At 38.1% G+C, this 26,297-nt stretch overlaps 1 protein-coding gene across 1 annotated transcript; it reads right to left on the bottom strand.

Annotated features, from left to right (window-relative positions):
- Window positions 1-19,703: 19,703 nt before the first annotated feature.
- LOC134612099 (olfactory receptor 6B9-like) lies at window positions 19,704-20,645 on the bottom strand. Its single transcript, XM_063456476.1, has one exon. It carries the CDS (start codon window positions 20,643-20,645, stop codon window positions 19,704-19,706), a length of 942 nt encoding a protein of 313 aa, XP_063312546.1.
- Between the last annotated feature and the right edge of the window lie 5,652 nt (window positions 20,646-26,297).

The raw sequence follows: 26,297 nt of genomic DNA, 5'->3' as shown, positions 1-26,297 counted from the left end.
CTCGGTTTACGATTTTTTTTTGTAATACGAATCAAGTTTCCCCAGGATGCATTGCGCCTGGGAGGTCTATAGCACCGCCACCTGCATGCTGGAGTCTGTGGGTAGCACGTGACGTTGAGTGAGGAGGTGTTGGAGCCGTTTTTGCATTGAGTTTTGGAGCCATTCTGGAATTTTTTTGCAGCAGTTTTAGGACTTTTTTGAACTTTTTTGGTGCATTTCTCAAGCGGTGGAAAGGAAGGGAGCTGAGCTTTGTCATTTGCATGCCTTTTACTGTGTGTTCTGCATCGTGGTTTGGTTCCCATGCCAGCTCATTTAGACTTTTTTTCTGACCTCTAGAACGGATTAATTGGTTTTCAATGCATTCCTATGGGAAACCGCTTTTCGATTTACAATAAGAAACGTCCCAGAGAACACATTATATTTGTAAACCGAGGTACCACTGTATAATAAGTGTGTGTGCACTTAAAATTTTATATTAATTGCAATATTTACATTGCAGGGTTAACATAGCTGACTGACCAGAGGCGCTTCTATGCTATAAACTGAGTCAAACTTGGTTTTCAGTCAAATGTTTATGCAGCACAGTGTTTGCACACTACCAATGTTTTTTTTCCTATTTTCATATACCAAGAACTGGAGTTGAGCTCGTTATTGACAGTGCTGACTGACATTAGCACGACTCTTTACTAAATATTCCTTTCTGGCATTGGAATATGTATCTTTATTCTTATAAATAACAAAAAACTAAAAAAATAAAAACATTTCTAATACTTTTCATCATCAAACAAATTATCTCTGTGTTTGGATTCTATTGTACTTTTTGTTATTTTGTTTTTGGGCAATTCACAGTGGAGTGAAACTACCCGAATCCTGCACCTGCATGCTACCTATTTTACAGATTATGTTGTACATTTTGTTATTTTGCATAACTGTGTCTTTGTTGCTTTATAATAATCCCAAATAATCCAAAATACCATTTTGATTATACTTTAAGAAGTTGTTTATTTAACTGTATTTCGGATTGTTCTTTAATTGTATGCAGTGACTGATTAATTTATCTTTACTTCTACTTATTTTGCATAAGCAATAAAAGCTCACTATCGTTTTTATTTTTTTTAAATGAGGGTGGAGATAAGATTATTACTGATAAAATAAAATTAAGAGATGAAAAAATAAAACTGAGGAATTTGGCTGCTAGAAAAATAAGTATGGAAAAGCATAACACGGCTAAAGTCGCAGGATTAAATAACGTTAGATTTGGCAAGATAATGCTGAAGTTGCAGGCCAGTTAAAGAAAATCAGTAGATGGAAGAAAAAAACAGGCATGAACATAAAAATGAAAGAATCAGGCAGCAATTCATGCTTTCAACATGCAGATGCCTTTCTTGGGTCTCATTGATTAAGGTATTGACCGACTGAACCGTCAAGACCCAACTGACACCACCGTCTGAACATCAATCTCACAGAAACCTCTAATATCTTGACCGAGAGCATTTCTCCACTAATCTCCAAACTCTCATTTTACATATGTCAAACCTCACCTGTCCTAGCTCTGCAACCTAATTGTACAATTCCACCCTCTCCTCTCAACTAGACATCATGGCACCTCCTCCATTTAAAAGCAGCAGGTGCCCCCAACAAAAACCCTGGCACATCAAGTTTACTCAATACCTCCAAAAATGCTCCAGAAGTGCTGAACGCTGTTGGAGAAAGTCTCACTGTGCGTCAGACTTTCTCCACTATAAATTTATGCTGTGCTCATACAGCTTGGCTTTTTCCTCAGCAAAAGTTAATTACTTCAATACCCTCATAGACACACACTCCTGCAAACCCAAACGACTATTTCATACATTTAACTCTCTTCTTTGCCCTATTGTTCCTCCTCCACCTACTAACTTGACCTCCACAGACTTTGCAACTCACTTCACTGACAAGATCTCTACAATCAGGGAAGAGATCGCTCATCTTTCTTCTTCCCCTTACAATACTTCCCTTAACCTCACTCTCTCTGCTGTTCTATGTTCATTCACACCTGCTACAGTGGTCGTAAAAAAAACTATCGTTTTTATTTTTTTTAAATGAGGGTGGAGATGAGATTATTACTGATAAAATAAAATAAAAAAGTAAGTAGGAAGGGTCTGTGAGTGGTTAGGAACTTGTAAGGTGGGTAGGGGATTGTAAGGTGGGTAGGGGGTCTGTTACTGGGGAGGGAGGCTATATGATGGGTAGGGGGGCTGTTAGGTGGGTAGAGGGCTGTGAAAAGGTAAATATCTTTAGTTTTCTGTAATTATTTCCTGGTGGTCCAATGGGCAGCTTTCCCTGGTGGTCCGGTGGGTTGGTTCTCCGATCTGCAGCTCTGCCGAGTGCAGAGCTGCAGACCACGTGGTAAGTCTCTCAATCTCCAGTCAGAGCGTTGCCGTGGTAACCCATGGCAACACTCTTATTGGCTGGAGATCGCGAGACACCTCAGTCTCTGAACTCGGCAGAGCTGCAGACAGGAGGCTGGCTCTCCCTAGGGCAGGCGGCCTCGCACCCAGTGGCATAAAGGGCAAACCACCAGGCCCCCTCCTGTGTCGGGCCAACATGTCACACTACCCTAAGGCGATTTAGGCAACCGTGACTAAGTAGCTACTAAAAAAGACTGAAAATAGCCCATTTGTAATACATTGGGTTTTCTACTTTTGCAAATGGTATGCTATTATGGGGGTAATTCTCATTTCTGTGCTACAATATGGTCTCAAACAACATAACCAGTCTGGAAAATGTAAATGTGTGTCAACTGAAAAATGTAACATGCTCTATTGGACCCTTTAACTTTCCAAAACATCATAAAACCTGTACATGGGGGTACTGTTTTACTCCAGAGACATGGCTGAACACAAATATGTTTATTTTATTGCAGTAAAAGCTAACAGTATTATGACATTCATAGTTAAAATGCCATGCAGAGCAAAACAAAATGTTTTAATTTCTCACATTTTTTTTTATATATTTTATTTATATAAAATTTTGTTTCATATTTTAATGTTTGATGTAAAATGAAAGCCCCATTTCTCCAGATCAAAATGATATACAGTGGTACCTCGGTTAACAAACGTCTTGGTTAACATAATTTTTGGTTTACAAATGAAAATCCATTGAAAATAATGCCTCGGTTTACGATTTTTTTTTGTAATACGAATCAAGTTTCCCCAGGATGCATTGCGCCTGGGAGGTCTATAGCACCGCCACCTGCATGCTGGAGTCTGTGGGTAGCACGTGACGTTGAGTGAGGAGGTGTTGGAGCCGTTTTTGCATTGAGTTTTGGAGCCATTCTGGAATTTTTTTGCAGCAGTTTTAGGACTTTTTTGAACTTTTTTGGTGCATTTCTCAAGCGGTGGAAAGGAAGGGAGCTGAGCTTTGTCATTTGCATGCCTTTTACTGTGTGTTCTGCATCGTGGTTTGGTTCCCATGCCAGCTCATTTAGACTTTTTTTCTGACCTCTAGAACGGATTAATTGGTTTTCAATGCATTCCTATGGGAAACCGCTTTTCGATTTACAATAAGAAACGTCCCAGAGAACACATTATATTTGTAAACCGAGGTACCACTGTATAATAAGTGTGTGTGCACTTAAAATTTTATATTAATTGCAATATTTACATTGCAGGGTTAACATAGCTGACTGACCAGAGGCGCTTCTATGCTATAAACTGAGTCAAACTTGGTTTTCAGTCAAATGTTTATGCAGCACAGTGTTTGCACACTACCAATGTTTTTTTTCCTATTTTCATATACCAAGAACTGGAGTTGAGCTCGTTATTGACAGTGCTGACTGACATTAGCACGACTCTTTACTAAATATTCCTTTCTGGCATTGGAATATGTATCTTTATTCTTATAAATAACAAAAAACTAAAAAAATAAAAACATTTCTAATACTTTTCATCATCAAACAAATTATCTCTGTGTTTGGATTCTATTGTACTTTTTGTTATTTTGTTTTTGGGCAATTCACAGTGGAGTGAAACTACCCGAATCCTGCACCTGCATGCTACCTATTTTACAGATTATGTTGTACATTTTGTTATTTTGCATAACTGTGTCTTTGTTGCTTTATAATAATCCCAAATAATCCAAAATACCATTTTGATTATACTTTAAGAAGTTGTTTATTTAACTGTATTTCGGATTGTTCTTTAATTGTATGCAGTGACTGATTAATTTATCTTTACTTCTACTTATTTTGCATAAGCAATAAAAGCTCACTATCGTTTTTATTTTTTTTAAATGAGGGTGGAGATAAGATTATTACTGATAAAATAAAATTAAGAGATGAAAAAATAAAACTGAGGAATTTGGCTGCTAGAAAAATAAGTATGGAAAAGCATAACACGGCTAAAGTCGCAGGATTAAATAACGTTAGATTTGGCAAGATAATGCTGAAGTTGCAGGCCAGTTAAAGAAAATCAGTAGATGGAAGAAAAAAACAGGCATGAACATAAAAATGAAAGAATCAGGCAGCAATTCATGCTTTCAACATGCAGATGCCTTTCTTGGGTCTCATTGATTAAGGTATTGACCGACTGAACCGTCAAGACCCAACTGACACCACCGTCTGAACATCAATCTCACAGAAACCTCTAATATCTTGACCGAGAGCATTTCTCCACTAATCTCCAAACTCTCATTTTACATATGTCAAACCTCACCTGTCCTAGCTCTGCAACCTAATTGTACAATTCCACCCTCTCCTCTCAACTAGACATCATGGCACCTCCTCCATTTAAAAGCAGCAGGTGCCCCCAACAAAAACCCTGGCACATCAAGTTTACTCAATACCTCCAAAAATGCTCCAGAAGTGCTGAACGCTGTTGGAGAAAGTCTCACTGTGCGTCAGACTTTCTCCACTATAAATTTATGCTGTGCTCATACAGCTTGGCTTTTTCCTCAGCAAAAGTTAATTACTTCAATACCCTCATAGACACACACTCCTGCAAACCCAAACGACTATTTCATACATTTAACTCTCTTCTTTGCCCTATTGTTCCTCCTCCACCTACTAACTTGACCTCCACAGACTTTGCAACTCACTTCACTGACAAGATCTCTACAATCAGGGAAGAGATCGCTCATCTTTCTTCTTCCCCTTACAATACTTCCCTTAACCTCACTCTCTCTGCTGTTCTATGTTCATTCACACCTGCTACAGTGGTCGTAAAAAAAACTATCGTTTTTATTTTTTTTAAATGAGGGTGGAGATGAGATTATTACTGATAAAATAAAATAAAAAAGTAAGTAGGAAGGGTCTGTGAGTGGTTAGGAACTTGTAAGGTGGGTAGGGGATTGTAAGGTGGGTAGGGGGTCTGTTACTGGGGAGGGAGGCTATATGATGGGTAGGGGGGCTGTTAGGTGGGTAGAGGGCTGTGAAAAGGTAAATATCTTTAGTTTTCTGTAATTATTTCCTGGTGGTCCAATGGGCAGCTTTCCCTGGTGGTCCGGTGGGTTGGTTCTCCGATCTGCAGCTCTGCCGAGTGCAGAGCTGCAGACCACGTGGTAAGTCTCTCAATCTCCAGTCAGAGCGTTGCCGTGGTAACCCATGGCAACACTCTTATTGGCTGGAGATCGCGAGACACCTCAGTCTCTGAACTCGGCAGAGCTGCAGACAGGAGGCTGGCTCTCCCTAGGGCAGGCGGCCTCGCACCCAGTGGCATAAAGGGCAAACCACCAGGCCCCCTCCTGTGTCGGGCCAACATGTCACACTACCCTAAGGCGATTTAGGCAACCGTGACTAAGTAGCTACTAAAAAAGACTGAAAATAGCCCATTTGTAATACATTGGGTTTTCTACTTTTGCAAATGGTATGCTATTATGGGGGTAATTCTCATTTCTGTGCTACAATATGGTCTCAAACAACATAACCAGTCTGGAAAATGTAAATGTGTGTCAACTGAAAAATGTAACATGCTCTATTGGACCCTTTAACTTTCCAAAACATCATAAAACCTGTACATGGGGGTACTGTTTTACTCCAGAGACATGGCTGAACACAAATATGTTTATTTTATTGCAGTAAAAGCTAACAGTATTATGACATTCATAGTTAAAATGCCATGCAGAGCAAAACAAAATGTTTTAATTTCTCACATTTTTTTTTATATATTTTATTTATATAAAATTTTGTTTCATATTTTAATGTTTGATGTAAAATGAAAGCCCCATTTCTCCAGATCAAAATGATATACAGTGGTACCTCGGTTAACAAACGTCTTGGTTAACATAATTTTTGGTTTACAAATGAAAATCCATTGAAAATAATGCCTCGGTTTACGATTTTTTTTTGTAATACGAATCAAGTTTCCCCAGGATGCATTGCGCCTGGGAGGTCTATAGCACCGCCACCTGCATGCTGGAGTCTGTGGGTAGCACGTGACGTTGAGTGAGGAGGTGTTGGAGCCGTTTTTGCATTGAGTTTTGGAGCCATTCTGGAATTTTTTTGCAGCAGTTTTAGGACTTTTTTGAACTTTTTTGGTGCATTTCTCAAGCGGTGGAAAGGAAGGGAGCTGAGCTTTGTCATTTGCATGCCTTTTACTGTGTGTTCTGCATCGTGGTTTGGTTCCCATGCCAGCTCATTTAGACTTTTTTTCTGACCTCTAGAACGGATTAATTGGTTTTCAATGCATTCCTATGGGAAACCGCTTTTCGATTTACAATAAGAAACGTCCCAGAGAACACATTATATTTGTAAACCGAGGTACCACTGTATAATAAGTGTGTGTGCACTTAAAATTTTATATTAATTGCAATATTTACATTGCAGGGTTAACATAGCTGACTGACCAGAGGCGCTTCTATGCTATAAACTGAGTCAAACTTGGTTTTCAGTCAAATGTTTATGCAGCACAGTGTTTGCACACTACCAATGTTTTTTTTCCTATTTTCATATACCAAGAACTGGAGTTGAGCTCGTTATTGACAGTGCTGACTGACATTAGCACGACTCTTTACTAAATATTCCTTTCTGGCATTGGAATATGTATCTTTATTCTTATAAATAACAAAAAACTAAAAAAATAAAAACATTTCTAATACTTTTCATCATCAAACAAATTATCTCTGTGTTTGGATTCTATTGTACTTTTTGTTATTTTGTTTTTGGGCAATTCACAGTGGAGTGAAACTACCCGAATCCTGCACCTGCATGCTACCTATTTTACAGATTATGTTGTACATTTTGTTATTTTGCATAACTGTGTCTTTGTTGCTTTATAATAATCCCAAATAATCCAAAATACCATTTTGATTATACTTTAAGAAGTTGTTTATTTAACTGTATTTCGGATTGTTCTTTAATTGTATGCAGTGACTGATTAATTTATCTTTACTTCTACTTATTTTGCATAAGCAATAAAAGCTCACTATCGTTTTTATTTTTTTTAAATGAGGGTGGAGATAAGATTATTACTGATAAAATAAAATTAAGAGATGAAAAAATAAAACTGAGGAATTTGGCTGCTAGAAAAATAAGTATGGAAAAGCATAACACGGCTAAAGTCGCAGGATTAAATAACGTTAGATTTGGCAAGATAATGCTGAAGTTGCAGGCCAGTTAAAGAAAATCAGTAGATGGAAGAAAAAAACAGGCATGAACATAAAAATGAAAGAATCAGGCAGCAATTCATGCTTTCAACATGCAGATGCCTTTCTTGGGTCTCATTGATTAAGGTATTGACCGACTGAACCGTCAAGACCCAACTGACACCACCGTCTGAACATCAATCTCACAGAAACCTCTAATATCTTGACCGAGAGCATTTCTCCACTAATCTCCAAACTCTCATTTTACATATGTCAAACCTCACCTGTCCTAGCTCTGCAACCTAATTGTACAATTCCACCCTCTCCTCTCAACTAGACATCATGGCACCTCCTCCATTTAAAAGCAGCAGGTGCCCCCAACAAAAACCCTGGCACATCAAGTTTACTCAATACCTCCAAAAATGCTCCAGAAGTGCTGAACGCTGTTGGAGAAAGTCTCACTGTGCGTCAGACTTTCTCCACTATAAATTTATGCTGTGCTCATACAGCTTGGCTTTTTCCTCAGCAAAAGTTAATTACTTCAATACCCTCATAGACACACACTCCTGCAAACCCAAACGACTATTTCATACATTTAACTCTCTTCTTTGCCCTATTGTTCCTCCTCCACCTACTAACTTGACCTCCACAGACTTTGCAACTCACTTCACTGACAAGATCTCTACAATCAGGGAAGAGATCGCTCATCTTTCTTCTTCCCCTTACAATACTTCCCTTAACCTCACTCTCTCTGCTGTTCTATGTTCATTCACACCTGCTACAGTGGTCGTAAAAAAAACTATCGTTTTTATTTTTTTTAAATGAGGGTGGAGATGAGATTATTACTGATAAAATAAAATAAAAAAGTAAGTAGGAAGGGTCTGTGAGTGGTTAGGAACTTGTAAGGTGGGTAGGGGATTGTAAGGTGGGTAGGGGGTCTGTTACTGGGGAGGGAGGCTATATGATGGGTAGGGGGGCTGTTAGGTGGGTAGAGGGCTGTGAAAAGGTAAATATCTTTAGTTTTCTGTAATTATTTCCTGGTGGTCCAATGGGCAGCTTTCCCTGGTGGTCCGGTGGGTTGGTTCTCCGATCTGCAGCTCTGCCGAGTGCAGAGCTGCAGACCACGTGGTAAGTCTCTCAATCTCCAGTCAGAGCGTTGCCGTGGTAACCCATGGCAACACTCTTATTGGCTGGAGATCGCGAGACACCTCAGTCTCTGAACTCGGCAGAGCTGCAGACAGGAGGCTGGCTCTCCCTAGGGCAGGCGGCCTCGCACCCAGTGGCATAAAGGGCAAACCACCAGGCCCCCTCCTGTGTCGGGCCAACATGTCACACTACCCTAAGGCGATTTAGGCAACCGTGACTAAGTAGCTACTAAAAAAGACTGAAAATAGCCCATTTGTAATACATTGGGTTTTCTACTTTTGCAAATGGTATGCTATTATGGGGGTAATTCTCATTTCTATGCTACAATATGGTCTCAAACAACATAACCAGTCTGGAAAATGTAAATGTGTGTCAACTGAAAAATGTAACATGCTCTATTGGACCCTTTAACTTTCCAAAACATCATAAAACCTGTACATGGGGGTACTGTTTTACTCCAGAGACATGGCTGAACACAAATATGTTTATTTTATTGCAGTAAAAGCTAACAGTATTATGACATTCATAGTTAAAATGCCATGCAGAGCAAAACAAAATGTTTTAATTTCTCACATTTTTTTTTATATATTTTATTTATATAAAATTTTGTTTCATATTTTAATGTTTGATGTAAAATGAAAGCCCCATTTCTCCAGATCAAAATGATATACAGTGGTACCTCGGTTAACAAACGTCTTGGTTAACATAATTTTTGGTTTACAAATGAAAATCCATTGAAAATAATGCCTCGGTTTACGATTTTTTTTTGTAATACGAATCAAGTTTCCCCAGGATGCATTGCGCCTGGGAGGTCTATAGCACCGCCACCTGCATGCTGGAGTCTGTGGGTAGCACGTGACGTTGAGTGAGGAGGTGTTGGAGCCGTTTTTGCATTGAGTTTTGGAGCCATTCTGGAATTTTTTTGCAGCAGTTTTAGGACTTTTTTGAACTTTTTTGGTGCATTTCTCAAGCGGTGGAAAGGAAGGGAGCTGAGCTTTGTCATTTGCATGCCTTTTACTGTGTGTTCTGCATCGTGGTTTGGTTCCCATGCCAGCTCATTTAGACTTTTTTTCTGACCTCTAGAACGGATTAATTGGTTTTCAATGCATTCCTATGGGAAACCGCTTTTCGATTTACAATAAGAAACGTCCCAGAGAACACATTATATTTGTAAACCGAGGTACCACTGTATAATAAGTGTGTGTGCACTTAAAATTTTATATTAATTGCAATATTTACATTGCAGGGTTAACATAGCTGACTGACCAGAGGCGCTTCTATGCTATAAACTGAGTCAAACTTGGTTTTCAGTCAAATGTTTATGCAGCACAGTGTTTGCACACTACCAATGTTTTTTTTCCTATTTTCATATACCAAGAACTGGAGTTGAGCTCGTTATTGACAGTGCTGACTGACATTAGCACGACTCTTTACTAAATATTCCTTTCTGGCATTGGAATATGTATCTTTATTCTTATAAATAACAAAAAACTAAAAAAAGAAAAACATTTCTAATACTTTTCATCATCAAACAAATTATCTCTGTGTTTGGATTCTATTGTACTTTTTGTTATTTTGTTTTTGGGCAATTCACAGTGGAGTGAAACTACCCGAATCCTGCACCTGCATGCTACCTATTTTACAGATTATGTTGTACATTTTGTTATTTTGCATAACTGTGTCTTTGTTGCTTTATAATAATCCCAAATAATCCAAAATACCATTTTGATTATACTTTAAGAAGTTGTTTATTTAACTGTATTTCGGATTGTTCTTTAATTGTATGCAGTGACTGATTAATTTATCTTTACTTCTACTTATTTTGCATAAGCAATAAAAGCTCACTATCGTTTTTATTTTTTTTAAATGAGGGTGGAGATAAGATTATTACTGATAAAATAAAATTAAGAGATGAAAAAATAAAACTGAGGAATTTGGCTGCTAGAAAAATAAGTATGGAAAAGCATAACACGGCTAAAGTCGCAGGATTAAATAACGTTAGATTTGGCAAGATAATGCTGAAGTTGCAGGCCAGTTAAAGAAAATCAGTAGATGGAAGAAAAAAACAGGCATGAACATAAAAATGAAAGAATCAGGCAGCAATTCATGCTTTCAACATGCAGATGCCTTTCTTGGGTCTCATTGATTAAGGTATTGACCGACTGAACCGTCAAGACCCAACTGACACCACCGTCTGAACATCAATCTCACAGAAACCTCTAATATCTTGACCGAGAGCATTTCTCCACTAATCTCCAAACTCTCATTTTACATATGTCAAACCTCACCTGTCCTAGCTCTGCAACCTAATTGTACAATTCCACCCTCTCCTCTCAACTAGACATCATGGCACCTCCTCCATTTAAAAGCAGCAGGTGCCCCCAACAAAAACCCTGGCACATCAAGTTTACTCAATACCTCCAAAAATGCTCCAGAAGTGCTGAACGCTGTTGGAGAAAGTCTCACTGTGCGTCAGACTTTCTCCACTATAAATTTATGCTGTGCTCATACAGCTTGGCTTTTTCCTCAGCAAAAGTTAATTACTTCAATACCCTCATAGACACACACTCCTGCAAACCCAAACGACTATTTCATACATTTAACTCTCTTCTTTGCCCTATTGTTCCTCCTCCACCTACTAACTTGACCTCCACAGACTTTGCAACTCACTTCACTGACAAGATCTCTACAATCAGGGAAGAGATCGCTCATCTTTCTTCTTCCCCTTACAATACTTCCCTTAACCTCACTCTCTCTGCTGTTCTATGTTCATTCACACCTGCTACAGTGGTCGTAAAAAAAACTATCGTTTTTATTTTTTTTAAATGAGGGTGGAGATGAGATTATTACTGATAAAATAAAATAAAAAAGTAAGTAGGAAGGGTCTGTGAGTGGTTAGGAACTTGTAAGGTGGGTAGGGGATTGTAAGGTGGGTAGGGGGTCTGTTACTGGGGAGGGAGGCTATATGATGGGTAGGGGGGCTGTTAGGTGGGTAGAGGGCTGTGAAAAGGTAAATATCTTTAGTTTTCTGTAATTATTTCCTGGTGGTCCAATGGGCAGCTTTCCCTGGTGGTCCGGTGGGTTGGTTCTCCGATCTGCAGCTCTGCCGAGTGCAGAGCTGCAGACCACGTGGTAAGTCTCTCAATCTCCAGTCAGAGCGTTGCCGTGGTAACCCATGGCAACACTCTTATTGGCTGGAGATCGCGAGACACCTCAGTCTCTGAACTCGGCAGAGCTGCAGACAGGAGGCTGGCTCTCCCTAGGGCAGGCGGCCTCGCACCCAGTGGCATAAAGGGCAAACCACCAGGCCCCCTCCTGTGTCGGGCCAACATGTCACACTACCCTAAGGCGATTTAGGCAACCGTGACTAAGTAGCTACTAAAAAAGACTGAAAATAGCCCATTTGTAATACATTGGGTTTTCTACTTTTGCAAATGGTATGCTATTATGGGGGTAATTCTCATTTCTATGCTACAATATGGTCTCAAACAACATAACCAGTCTGGAAAATGTAAATGTGTGTCAACTGAAAAATGTAACATGCTCTATTGGACCCTTTAACTTTCCAAAACATCATAAAACCTGTACATGGGGGTACTGTTTTACTCCAGAGACATGGCTGAACACAAATATGTTTATTTTATTGCAGTAAAAGCTAACAGTATTATGACATTCATAGTTAAAATGCCATGCAGAGCAAAACAAAATGTTTTAATTTCTCACATTTTTTTTTATATATTTTATTTATATAAAATTTTGTTTCATATTTTAATGTTTGATGTAAAATGAAAGCCCCATTTCTCCAGATCAAAATGATATACAGTGGTACCTCGGTTAACAAACGTCTTGGTTAACATAATTTTTGGTTTACAAATGAAAATCCATTGAAAATAATGCCTCGGTTTACGATTTTTTTTTGTAATACGAATCAAGTTTCCCCAGGATGCATTGCGCCTGGGAGGTCTATAGCACCGCCACCTGCATGCTGGAGTCTGTGGGTAGCACGTGACGTTGAGTGAGGAGGTGTTGGAGCCGTTTTTGCATTGAGTTTTGGAGCCATTCTGGAATTTTTTTGCAGCAGTTTTAGGACTTTTTTGAACTTTTTTGGTGCATTTCTCAAGCGGTGGAAAGGAAGGGAGCTGAGCTTTGTCATTTGCATGCCTTTTACTGTGTGTTCTGCATCGTGGTTTGGTTCCCATGCCAGCTCATTTAGACTTTTTTTCTGACCTCTAGAACGGATTAATTGGTTTTCAATGCATTCCTATGGGAAACCGCTTTTCGATTTACAATAAGAAACGTCCCAGAGAACACATTATATTTGTAAACCGAGGTACCACTGTATAATAAGTGTGTGTGCACTTAAAATTTTATATTAATTGCAATATTTACATTGCAGGGTTAACATAGCTGACTGACCAGAGGCGCTTCTATGCTATAAACTGAGTCAAACTTGGTTTTCAGTCAAATGTTTATGCAGCACAGTGTTTGCACACTACCAATGTTTTTTTTCCTATTTTCATATACCAAGAACTGGAGTTGAGCTCGTTATTGACAGTGCTGACTGACATTAGCACGACTCTTTACTAAATATTCCTTTCTGGCATTGGAATATGTATCTTTATTCTTATAAATAACAAAAAAATAAAAAAATAAAAACATTTCTAATACTTTTCATCATCAAACAAATTATCTCTGTGTTTGGATTCTATTGTACTTTTTGTTATTTTGTTTTTGGGCAATTCACAGTGGAGTGAAACTACCCGAATCCTGGACCTGCATGCTACCTATTTTACAGATTATGTTGTACATTTTGTTATTTTGCATAACTGTGTCTTTGTTGCTTTATAATAATCCCAAATAATCCAAAATACCATTTTGATTATACTTTAAGAAGTTGTTTATTTAACTGTATTTCGGATTGTTCTTTAATTGTATGCAGTGACTGATTAATTTATCTTTACTTCTACTTATTTTGCATAAGCAATAAAAGCTCACTATCGTTTTTATTTTTTTTAAATGAGGGTGGAGATAAGATTATTACTGATAAAATAAAATTAAGAGATGAAAAAATAAAACTGAGGAATTTGGCTGCTAGAAAAATAAGTATGGAAAAGCATAACACGGCTAAAGTCGCAGGATTAAATAACGTTAGATTTGGCAAGATAATGCTGAAGTTGCAGGCCAGTTAAAGAAAATCAGTAGATGGAAGAAAAAAACAGGCATGAACATAAAAATGAAAGAATCAGGCAGCAATTCATGCTTTCAACATGCAGATGCCTTTCTTGGGTCTCATTGATTAAGGTATTGACCGACTGAACCGTCAAGACCCAACTGACACCACCGTCTGAACATCAATCTCACAGAAACCTCTAATATCTTGACCGAGAGCATTTCTCCACTAATCTCCAAACTCTCATTTTACATATGTCAAACCTCACCTGTCCTAGCTCTGCAACCTAATTGTACAATTCCACCCTCTCCTCTCAACTAGACATCATGGCACCTCCTCCATTTAAAAGCAGCAGGTGCCCCCAACAAAAACCCTGGCACATCAAGTTTACTCAATACCTCCAAAAATGCTCCAGAAGTGCTGAACGCTGTTGGAGAAAGTCTCACTGTGCGTCAGACTTTCTCCACTATAAATTTATGCTGTGCTCATACAGCTTGGCTTTTTCCTCAGCAAAAGTTAATTACTTCAATACCCTCATAGACACACACTCCTGCAAACCCAAACGACTATTTCATACATTTAACTCTCTTCTTTGCCCTATTGTTCCTCCTCCACCTACTAACTTGACCTCCACAGACTTTGCAACTCACTTCACTGACAAGATCTCTACAATCAGGGAAGAGATCGCTCATCTTTCTTCTTCCCCTTACAATACTTCCCTTAACCTCACTCTCTCTGCTGTTCTATGTTCATTCACACCTGCTACAGTGGTCGTAAAAAAAACTATCGTTTTTATTTTTTTTAAATGAGGGTGGAGATGAGATTATTACTGATAAAATAAAATAAAAAAGTAAGTAGGAAGGGTCTGTGAGTGGTTAGGAACTTGTAAGGTGGGTAGGGGATTGTAAGGTGGGTAGGGGGTCTGTTACTGGGGAGGGAGGCTATATGATGGGTAGGGGGGCTGTTAGGTGGGTAGAGGGCTGTGAAAAGGTAAATATCTTTAGTTTTCTGTAATTATTTCCTGGTGGTCCAATGGGCAGCTTTCCCTGGTGGTCCGGTGGGTTGGTTCTCCGATCTGCAGCTCTGCCGAGTGCAGAGCTGCAGACCACGTGGTAAGTCTCTCAATCTCCAGTCAGAGCGTTGCCGTGTTAACCCATGGCAACACTCTTATTGGCTGGAGATCGCGAGACACCTCAGTCTCTGAACTCGGCAGAGCTGCAGACAGGAGGCTGGCTCTCCCTAGGGCAGGCGGCCTCGCACCCAGTGGCATAAAGGGCAAACCACCAGGCCCCCTCCTGTGTCGGGCCAACATGTCACACTACCCTAAGGCGATTTAGGCAACCGTGACTAAGTAGCTACTAAAAAAGACTGAAAATAGCCCATTTGTAATACATTGGGTTTTCTACTTTTGCAAATGGTATGCTATTATGGGGGTAATTCTCATTTCTGTGCTACAATATGGTCTCAAACAACATAACCAGTCTGGAAAATGTAAATGTGTGTCAACTGAAAAATGTAACATGCTCTATTGGACCCTTTAACTTTCCAAAACATCATAAAACCTGTACATGGGGGTACTGTTTTACTCCAGAGACATGGCTGAACACAAATATGTTTATTTTATTGCAGTAAAAGCTAACAGTATTATGACATTCATAGTTAAAATGCCATGCAGAGCAAAACAAAATGTTTTAATTTCTCACATTTTTTTTTATATATTTTATTTATATAAAATTTTGTTTCATATTTTAATGTTTGATGTAAAATGAAAGCCCCATTTCTCCAGATCAAAATGATATACAGTGGTACCTCGGTTAACAAACGTCTTGGTTAACATAATTTTTGGTTTACAAATGAAAATCCATTGAAAATAATGCCTCGGTTTACGATTTTTTTTTGTAATACGAATCAAGTTTCCCCAGGATGCATTGCGCCTGGGAGGTCTATAGCACCGCCACCTGCATGCTGGAGTCTGTGGGTAGCACGTGACGTTGAGTGAGGAGGTGTTGGAGCCGTTTTTGCATTGAGTTTTGGAGCCATTCTGGAATTTTTTTGCAGCAGTTTTAGGACTTTTTTGAACTTTTTTGGTGCATTTCTCAAGCGGTGGAAAGGAAGGGAGCTGAGCTTTGTCATTTGCATGCCTTTTACTGTGTGTTCTGCATCGTGGTTTGGTTCCCATGCCAGCTCATTTAGACTTTTTTTCTGACCTCTAGAACGGATTAATTGGTTTTCAATGCATTCCTATGGGAAACCGCTTTTCGATTTACAATAAGAAACGTCCCAGAGAACACATTATATTCGTAAACCGAGGTACCACTGTATAATAAGTGTGTGTGCACTTAAAATTTTATATTAATTGCAATATTTACATTGCAGGGTTAACATAGCTGACTGACCAGAGGCGCTTCTATGCTATAAACTGAGTCAAACTTGGTTTTCAGTCAAATGTTTATGCAGCACAGTGTTTGCACACTACCAATGTTTTTTTTCCTATTTTCATATACCAAGAACTGGAGTTGAGCTCGTTATTGACAGTGCTGACTGACATTAGCACGACTCTTTACTAAATATTCCTTTCTGGCATTGGAATATGTATCTTTATTCTTATAAATAACAAAAAACTAAAAAAAGAAAAACATTTCTAATACTTTTCATCATCAAACAAATTATCTCTGTGTTTGGATTCTATTGTACTTTTTGTTATTTTGTTTTTGGGCAATTCACAGTGGAGTGAAACTACCCGAATCCTGCACCTGCATGCTACCTATTTTACAGATTATGTTGTACATTTTGTTATTTTGCATAACTGTGTCTTTGTTGCTTTATAATAATCCCAAATAATCCAAAATACCATTTTGATTATACTTTAAGAAGTTGTTTATTTAACTGTATTTCGGATTGTTCTTTAATTGTATGCAGTGACTGATTAATTTATCTTTACTTCTACTTATTTTGCATAAGCAATAAAAGCTCACTATCGTTTTTATTTTTTTTAAATGAGGGTGGAGATAAGATTATTACTGATAAAATAAAATTAAGAGATGAAAAAATAAAACTGAGGAATTTGGCTGCTAGAAAAATAAGTATGGAAAAGCATAACACGGCTAAAGTCGCAGGATTAAATAACGTTAGATTTGGCAAGATAATGCTGAAGTTGCAGGCCAGTTAAAGAAAATCAGTAGATGGAAGAAAAAAACAGGCATGAACATAAAAATGAAAGAATCAGGCAGCAATTCATGCTTTCAACATGCAGATGCCTTTCTTGGGTCTCATTGATTAAGGTATTGACCGACTGAACCGTCAAGACCCAACTGACACCACCGTCTGAACATCAATCTCACAGAAACCTCTAATATCTTGACAGAGAGCATTTCTCCACTAATCTCCAAACTCTCATTTTACATATGTCAAACCTCACCTGTCCTAGCTCTGCAACCTAATTGTACAATTCCACCCTCTCCTCTCAACTAGACATCATGGCACCTCCTCCATTTAAAAGCAGCAGGTGCCCCCAACAAAAACCCTGGCACATCAAGTTTACTCAATACCTCCAAAAATGCTCCAGAAGTGCTGAACGCTGTTGGAGAAAGTCTCACTGTGCGTCAGACTTTCTCCACTATAAATTTATGCTGTGCTCATACAGCTTGGCTTTTTCCTCAGCAAAAGTTAATTACTTCAATACCCTCATAGACACACACTCCTGCAAACCCAAACGACTATTTCATACATTTAACTCTCTTCTTTGCCCTATTGTTCCTCCTCCACCTACTAACTTGACCTCCACAGACTTTGCAACTCACTTCACTGACAAGATCTCTACAATCAGGGAAGAGATCGCTCATCTTTCTTCTTCCCCTTACAATACTTCCCTTAACCTCACTCTCTCTGCTGTTCTATGTTCATTCACACCTGCTACAGTGGTAGAGGTTTCTGCTCTGCTCCAGTCCTCCCGCCTTACCACCTGCTCCCTAGATCCAATTCCCTCACATCTCATCCACACTCGTCTTCTCTTTCTCTACCTCTCACTAAAACTCTCAATCTCTCTCTCTCCTCTGGCAAATTTCCATCGCCCTTCAAACATGCAACTGTAACCCCAACTCTAAAGAAGCCCAACCTTTACCCTAACTCCTAACAATGATCTATTCCCTGCAAAATCTCGTGGTCACTACTCTATCCTAATCATCCTTGACCAGTCTGCAGCTTTTTATACTGTGGATCATCAGCAGCTTCTTCTCATCCTCCGCAATATCGATCTACAAGATATTGCTCTCTTCTGGTGCTCCTCCTACCTCTATCAGCGCTCTTTCAATATTTCTTTCTCTGGCTCTGCTCCTTCTCCCCAACTCCTCTCTGTTGGTGCCCCCCAAGGTTCAGTCCTTGGTCTCCTACTGTTCTCTATCTATACTGCCTCCCTTGGTAAACTCATTAGCTCCTTTGCCTTCCAATATCATTTCTATGTGGATGACACACAAATCTACCTGTCCTCTCCTTATCTCTCCCCGTCCCTCTTGACTAGTGTCTCTGACTGCCTTTCTGCTATTTCTAACTGGATGGCTGCCCACTTCCTTAAACTCAACTTGACCAAAACTGAAATTCTAGTCTTTCCTCCCTCAAGTGTTGCTACTCCTGTGTCTGTCTCCCTCCAAGTCAACAGTGCTACCATCAGCTCCACCACACAGGCTTGCTGCCTAAGTGTTCTCTTTGACTCCGACCTCTCCTTCATGCCTCATGTTCAGTCTATCGCCAAATCCTGTTGTTTCCATCTCAAAAACATTGCGCGCATCTGACCCTACTTAATGCCAGATGCGACTAAGGTGCGGGTCCATTCCATTGTCCTTTCTCGCCTTGACTACTGTAATTTGCTTCTCAGTGGTCTTACGTGCTCCCAACTTGTGCCGTTACAGTCCATAATGAATGCGACAGTGAGGCTCAGCTTCCTGTCCACCCCACTCCTCACCTTTCTGTCAGTCGCTACATTGGCTTCCTGTAAGATATAGGGCTCAATTTAAAATTCTCGTTCTTGCTTTCAAATCTCTACATAATGCTGCTCCCACCTATCTATCCTCACTAATACACAAGTATGTTCCGTCTAGGCCCTTACGCTCTGCTGAAGACTTATGTCTATCTTCTGTCAGTACTCCCACCTCTGATGCTCGCCTTCAAGACTTCTTCAGGACTGCACCATTCCTGTGGAATTCACTTCCCTCCTCCGTTTGATGCTCACCCAGTCTCCACTCCTTCGAAAAATCATTAAAAACCCACTTCTTCATAAAAGTGTATCAATTAAACTGTTAATAGCTCCCGACTAATTCCTCTCTTGCAACTGTCATTAGTCTAATACTATCCTTACCTTTTGTGTCACTTTACCCCACTCCCTCTAGCATGTAAGCTCATTGAGCAGGGCCTTCAACCCCTCTGTTCCTGTGTGTCCAACTTGTCTGGCTACAACTTCATGTCTGTTCGTCCACCCACTGTAAAGCGCTACGGAATTTGTCAGCGCTATATAAATAATAACAACAACAACATAATAATAATAATAATAATAATAAGGTGAGATGCTGTGATAACGATAATGTGATGCTTTCTAGAAGTTAGTAAAAATTATGTTTCTGGTATATAATTATTTATTCCTTTCTTTCTATAGTAGCATTTCTTAAAAGACTACCTCTGATAATCCACATCCCCCACTATTTTCCAATGAATATCAGATGTGCCTTAAATAATATGCAAGTAATTCAGAGCTTCTTCAATTAACATCATGAACTGATTATTTTTGAATAATACACAACAAAGCTAACATTGCATTGACCAGAAAAACAAAAAATGTTCATTAAAAAATCTTTATTTTCACTATTTTCTGTAAAGCATTTTTTACTTCTTTGTTCCTCAAACAATAAATAAATGGATTTAACAGTGGAGTTACAATGGAATAGAAAACAGAGATCCATTTATCCTCTTGAAATGAGTAGCTTTCCCTGGGTCGAACATACATAAATATAATGGCACAATAATATAGAATCACCACTGTCAGGTGGGATCCGCAAGTAGAGAATACTTTCTGGCGGCCAGTAGTAAATGGAATTTTCATGATGGCAGAAATTATGTTAATATATGAAACCAAAGTAAAGGCAAGGGTACCAAATACTATGACCCACATAAGACTGAAAAAGTATGATTTAAGAAGAGACGTGTCTGAGCAGGAAAGTTTTAAAAGAGGGGATACATCACAGAAAAAATGGTTGAGAGTATTCTCACCACAAAATTTCAGCCTTGCTAAGAAAATAACAGGAAGCAAAGAGCCAATGAAAATGCCTACCCAACAGCCAAATGCTAGTTTCCAACAAAATGATGAGGTCATAATGTTATTGTATCGCAAAGGATAACAGATGGCAACATATCGATCATATGCCATGATGGCCAATAAAAAGTTCTCTATTCCTCCAAGTAAAAAGAAAAAGTAACACTGAGCAAAGCACGCTCCCATTGAAATTGTGTTGCATTTCACAAAAAGACCATAAAGTAATTTGGGTACAGTCACCGTTGTGTACCAAATTTGCATAAAGGCAAAATTACTGAGAAAAAAATACATGGGGTGGTGGAGAGAATAGTCCACTTGAATAATGGAGATGATAATTAAGTTCCCTGCTACTGTAAGAATATAGGTGGTTAAAAAAAATATAAAGAGAAGTTTGCATAATTGTTTTGCCTCTGGAAAACCCAATAGTATAAACTCTGTTACAGCACTTTCATTTTGGGTTCCCCATGATTTCATCTTATGTTCCTGATGTGTCAACTAAGGAGAAAATGCAGAAAAGTATATTATATAAGCCAAAAGCAGCTACATGCTGTCTTACTTCTCCTGAGACCCAGCCCATTAACTTGTGTCCTCTGTACTAGACATTTCCTCCTGAGACCCAGCCCATTAACTTGTGTCCTCTGTACTAGACATTTAGTTCACATGCATCTCATTTTATTCTTTTGAGCTACTCTATCAATCTTTGTTGTATTGTAAAGTGGTCATCCTGGGCTTTCTAGTGATATGTCATGTGATCGGCTGACATGCTGGTAACATCCTCTTCCTTTTCAAGAAAATGGATAACATATTGTAAGACAATTTTTTCCTTGGTTCCAGGATGATATGTAAGGTGTTAGAGGCTTCTGGAAGTGGAGTGAGGAGTTAAAGGTACACTGTAGGCACCCAGACCTCTTCATCTCATTGAAGTAGTCTGGGTGCAAACCTACTTGACAGTTTTACTTTAGAACATACCACAACTCTGCCAAAGTAAAGAATGCAAATGCATTTTGTAAGTTAAATGTTGCATATCCCTGTAAAGGGGAAGCATGATATTACTATTTCTTAAATAGCATATTTTTTTAACAGTATTGGGACTTTTGATGCTTGGATATTTCACATTAAAAAAGTCTGGAAAAATTTAAGAAGAGCAATTTATTTGGTGATGCAGCCAACAAAAAAAATAAACAACCAATCAAACTAATAAAAATGCGGAATTTTGTGATTTTGAATAATGTGATATAACTGGCACTTGTTTTGAGCCACACACAGATCCAATCATTGCTTTACTAGACAAGAACATTCAACTTTTTTCCTTAGCATATTTGTTTTATTTGATTGCAAATACAATTGTAGTTTAAATCAAAAAAGCAGGAATGAAGAACACAATGTAAAAAATGAATTGTTAAAAAATACTTTTTCTATTTTTTTTTTATATTTAACAAAGACATAGATTACTTAGAATGGATACATATAGCTGATTATAAAACAATGGATATATAAAAAATAATCTAATTACTTATCCACTATATAATGAAATGTAGCAAATTTTAAACTGAACTAAAACATACAATCAAAAAATAGCTGAAAATGGAAAAACAAAATCCAATGAGCTAGAGTCAAAGCTTGACTCTTTTATCCTGAATTTTGTAATTGTATTTTCAATTTCCCATGATTCAGTGTTTAGTGAATAAATCATGCTAACAGTAGAAGCAAATATAACAAAGCGTATTTCTGAAAACATATCAAGATATTAGAATGTTAAGTTGAAAAAAAGAAAAAAAGTTATAAATACCTTAAAATAATTTTCTGCTTTAGCTAAATAATTCAAATTCATTCAACGTATATTTATCCTTTTTTAATAAAGTACATTCAATAATGCTTAAATTTATCTGGAACAATAAACTCAGTAGAATTAAGCTTACATCCCTGCAGTACCAAAAAATCCACGGGGGCATTGGTGTCCCAAATTTCAGGAAATACTACTTTGATACCAATGCTGCAGTGGTTGTAAGCTTTACAGGGAGTGCAGAATTATTAGGCAAGTTGTATTTTTGAGGATTAATTTTATTATTGAACAACAACCATGTTCTCAATGAACCCAAAAAATGCATTAATATCAAAGCTGAATATTTTTGGAAGTAGTTTTTAGTTTGTTTTTAGTTTGAGCTATTTTATGGGGGATATCTGTGTGTGCAGGTGACTATTACTGTGCATAATTATTAGGCAACTTAACAAAAAACAAATATATACCCATTTCAATTATTTATTTTTACCAGTGAAACCAATATACCATCTCAACATTCACAAATATACATTTCTGACATTCAAAAACAAAACAAAAACAAATCAGTGACCAATATAGCCACCTTTCTTTGCAATGACACTCAAAAGCCGGCCATCCATGTATTCTGTCAGTGTTTTGATCTGTTCACCATCAACATTGCATGCAGAAGCAACCACAGCCTCCCAGACACTGTTCAGAGAGGTGTACTGTTTTCCCTCCTTGTAAATCTCACATTTGATGATGGACCACAAGTTCTCAATGGGGTTCAGATCAGGTGAACAAGGAGGCCATGTCATTAGATTTTCTTCTTTTATACCCTTTCTTGCCAGCCACGCTGTGGAGTACTTGGACGCGTGTGATGGAGCATTGTCCTGCATGAAAATCATGTTTTTCTTGAAGGATGCAGACTTCTTTCTGTACCACTGCTTGAAGAAGGTGTCTTCCAGAAACTGGCAGTAGGACTGGGAGTTGAGCTTGACTCCATCCTCAACCCGAAAAGGCCCCACAAGCTCATCTTTGATGATACCAGCCCAAACCAGTACTCCACCTCCACCTTGCTGGCGTCTGAGTCGGACTGGAGCTCTCTGCCCTTTACTAATCCAGCCACGGGCCCATCCATCTGGCCCATCAAGACTCACTCTCATTTCATCAGTCCATAAAACCTTAGAAAAATCAGTCTTGAGATATTTCTTGGCCCAGTCTTGACGTTTCAGCTTGTGTGTCTTGTTCAGTGGTGGTCGTCTTTCAGCCTTTCTTACCTTGGCCATGTCTCTGAGTATTGCACACCTTGTGCTTTTGGGCACTCCAGTGATGTTGCAGCTCTGAAATATGGCCAAACTGGTGGCAAGTGGCATCTTGGCAGCTGCACGATTGACTTTTCTCAGTTCATGGGCAGTTATTTTGCGCCTTGGTTTTTCCACACGCTTCTTGCGACCCTGTTGACTATTTTGAATGAAACGCTTGATTGTTCGATGATCACGCTTCAGAAGCTTTGCAATTTTAAGAGTGCTGCATCCCTCTGCAAGATATCTCACTATTTTTGACTTTTCTGAGCCTGTCAAGTCCTTCTTTTGACCCATTTTGCCAAAGGAAAGGAAGTTGCCTAATAATTATGCACACCTGATATAGGGTGTTGATGTCATTAGACCACACCCCTTCTCATTACAGAGATGCACATCACCTAACATGCTTAATTGGTAGTAGGCTTTCAAGCCTATACAGCTTGGAGTAAGACAACATCCATAAAAAGGATGATGTGGTCAAAATACTAATTTGCCTAATAATTCTGCACTCCCTGTAATAGCCAAAAGGAATTCAGCATTCTCCCCTTTCAACTTGGGGAACTACCCTGGCTAAGTCTTGTAAGGAGACCTGGTGTATCTAAAATGTTTCTAACTACTAAGACCACACTCAAAGCCTGGGATATAGTAATCAAAAACAACTGTCACTTGATAAAACTTTACAGAGCCATGCCAATTGAATCTTTAAAATATTACATCCCAACCTTAGACTTAACATTGCTTAACCCCTTAAGGACCAAACTTCTGGAATAAAAGGGAATCATGACATGTCACACATTTCATGTGTCCTTAAGGGGTTAAAGGACCCCAACTGCATCATATAGACAACTTTTTCCATGGAAACTCTATTCTATCTTATGAAAGACTAAAATTTAAGCATAGTCTGCACATATGGTGGTATTGCCCAAGACTAACTAAATACTGGAAAATGATACATGATTTAATTGTTAAAGTGAACAGGATCATAGACAATTTCACATCTGAACTAGCTCTATTTAAAAAATTCCCTGAATCCGTCAGTAGAATCGATAGGATTATTGCAGGCCACATCCTGATAGCCGCTACCACATGTCTACCTAGATATTGGAAGTCTAAACATACACCCTCTATCAAGAACGTACTGACACTAACACTAGAAAACAAAACATATGAACTATCACATAGAAATAACACACACATATTTGCACAATTAAAATATCACTGGGATCAATGGGAAACCGGAGTCAAAAAAAACATATAACCTGTCATAACTTGTAATGCAATGTTATTCAACTTAAGTGCCTTGTACATTAACATACTTACTGTTATAATGGATGGATACTCCCTTTTTTTCCCACTTCCCAGTTTTACCCTTCCTTTTCCTTCCCCAATATATCGTTCTTTATTATTTGTAAATTCTGCTAAATTTTTCAATAAAAATTATTTGAAAAGAAAACGTATATTTAATGTTATACATATAATGTTGCACATATAAGCATCCTCATTTATCTGTATCATCCTTACGCAAACATAGCTGTACAATTACAATTTGTTTACGGAGTCCACATTATATAATGTAAAGACCTTTCTCTGGTGGCAACTCAATCCAAGAGAGATTAAATGTGAAAATAAAATAAAAATGCTTAGGCAAATACATGATGTAATAGGCCATGATTTCATGTGAATGAATGATTTGATACACGTGTTACAAATTAACTTTAAAAAAAAAAATCTGCCATTTCGTGAGTCAGTTTTACAGTATATATATTTTCGTGAAAATAATTCTAGTTATAAACCAATATCCATCATTGATTTCGTTACGATATTATAGCAGATGAAATTAGAAGTAGTTCTGCTGTTCTATTCCCCCTGTCAATGAGTTCACTCACAGAATCGAATATAAAAGTTTTTACATTCAAGTGCTTTGCAGAAAGAAATGTATTTCATAAAACGTCACTCACTCTCATTTATACAAAAGGATTATCACCCTGTAAAATAATTACTTTCTCTTCCAAGGTCCTCTGGTCACTGATTTTGAACTTCATGTGTTCTTAAATTCAGGTCACACCCTGCTTTTAACCCCTTAAGGACACATGACATGTGTCACATGTCATGATTCCCTTTTATTCCAGACGTTTGGTCCTTAAGGGGTTAAACAGTTTCAATGGGTCACATAATTTCTGCAGTCAGGGAAGGGGGACTCATTTCCACATTTGCACTACAGATGCAGTCCAGAGAGTCATAAAGATTGCTATAGCATTTTTAAATATCTCTATTTTAGAAATATATGATGTCATTTTATGTACATTATGTTTAAATGCAGATATCTTTTTACTTAACTTTGCCATTTTTAATAATCTTCACTGCTAGTAAAGCTTTCAGTGTCCTTACAAATACTTGTAAGTCATTTTTTTTTACCATTTTTAGTTATCTTTTTTCACACTTAATGTATGAGTTAAGAATTAGTTTTGCTTTTATAATTCCATTCCAGATCCTATGTAAAATATATCACGATAAAGTACACTATAATAATAGTAACACTAATAAGTGAAAATATAAGGATTACAGCGGAAGAAAAGGAGGTGTGCAGTTCACAGGGGATCTGATTGGTTGTTAGACAATTGAGATGCCACATCAAAGCAGAGGTGAACTGCAGAATTGAGAGGCTGAGCCCACAAATTCACCAATCACTGGATCAGGATATGGACGCTGTTTATACGAATACAGAGTGGGAAGGGTTATTGTCATTTTTTGGTTTGATTGCGTTTTTAATGCTACTTTCCCTGAAGAAGTCTATTTGTTAGACAAAATGTGAGTGCAATAATTGTTTACTGGTGTGATTTTTACAGCTACCATATTATAAAATGTACATTTTTTTAATTTAATGTAATTCTAGACATACAACTGTAACCCTAAATAATCTGTATGTATACACATATACACACATTGACACACAAAAAACATGGACAGATGCACACACTGACACACACATATGCTGATCCATATGCACATGTATAAAATTATGTATATTTATATAAATTTATTTATTTATATAAAATATAGTTT

Source organism: Pelobates fuscus, chromosome 5 (genome assembly GCF_036172605.1).
Source record: "Pelobates fuscus isolate aPelFus1 chromosome 5, aPelFus1.pri, whole genome shotgun sequence".
Classification (NCBI taxonomy): domain Eukaryota; kingdom Metazoa; phylum Chordata; class Amphibia; order Anura; family Pelobatidae; genus Pelobates; species Pelobates fuscus.
Note: the sequence above shows the minus strand (reverse complement) of the source record. Positions and strands in the feature narration are given on the sequence as shown.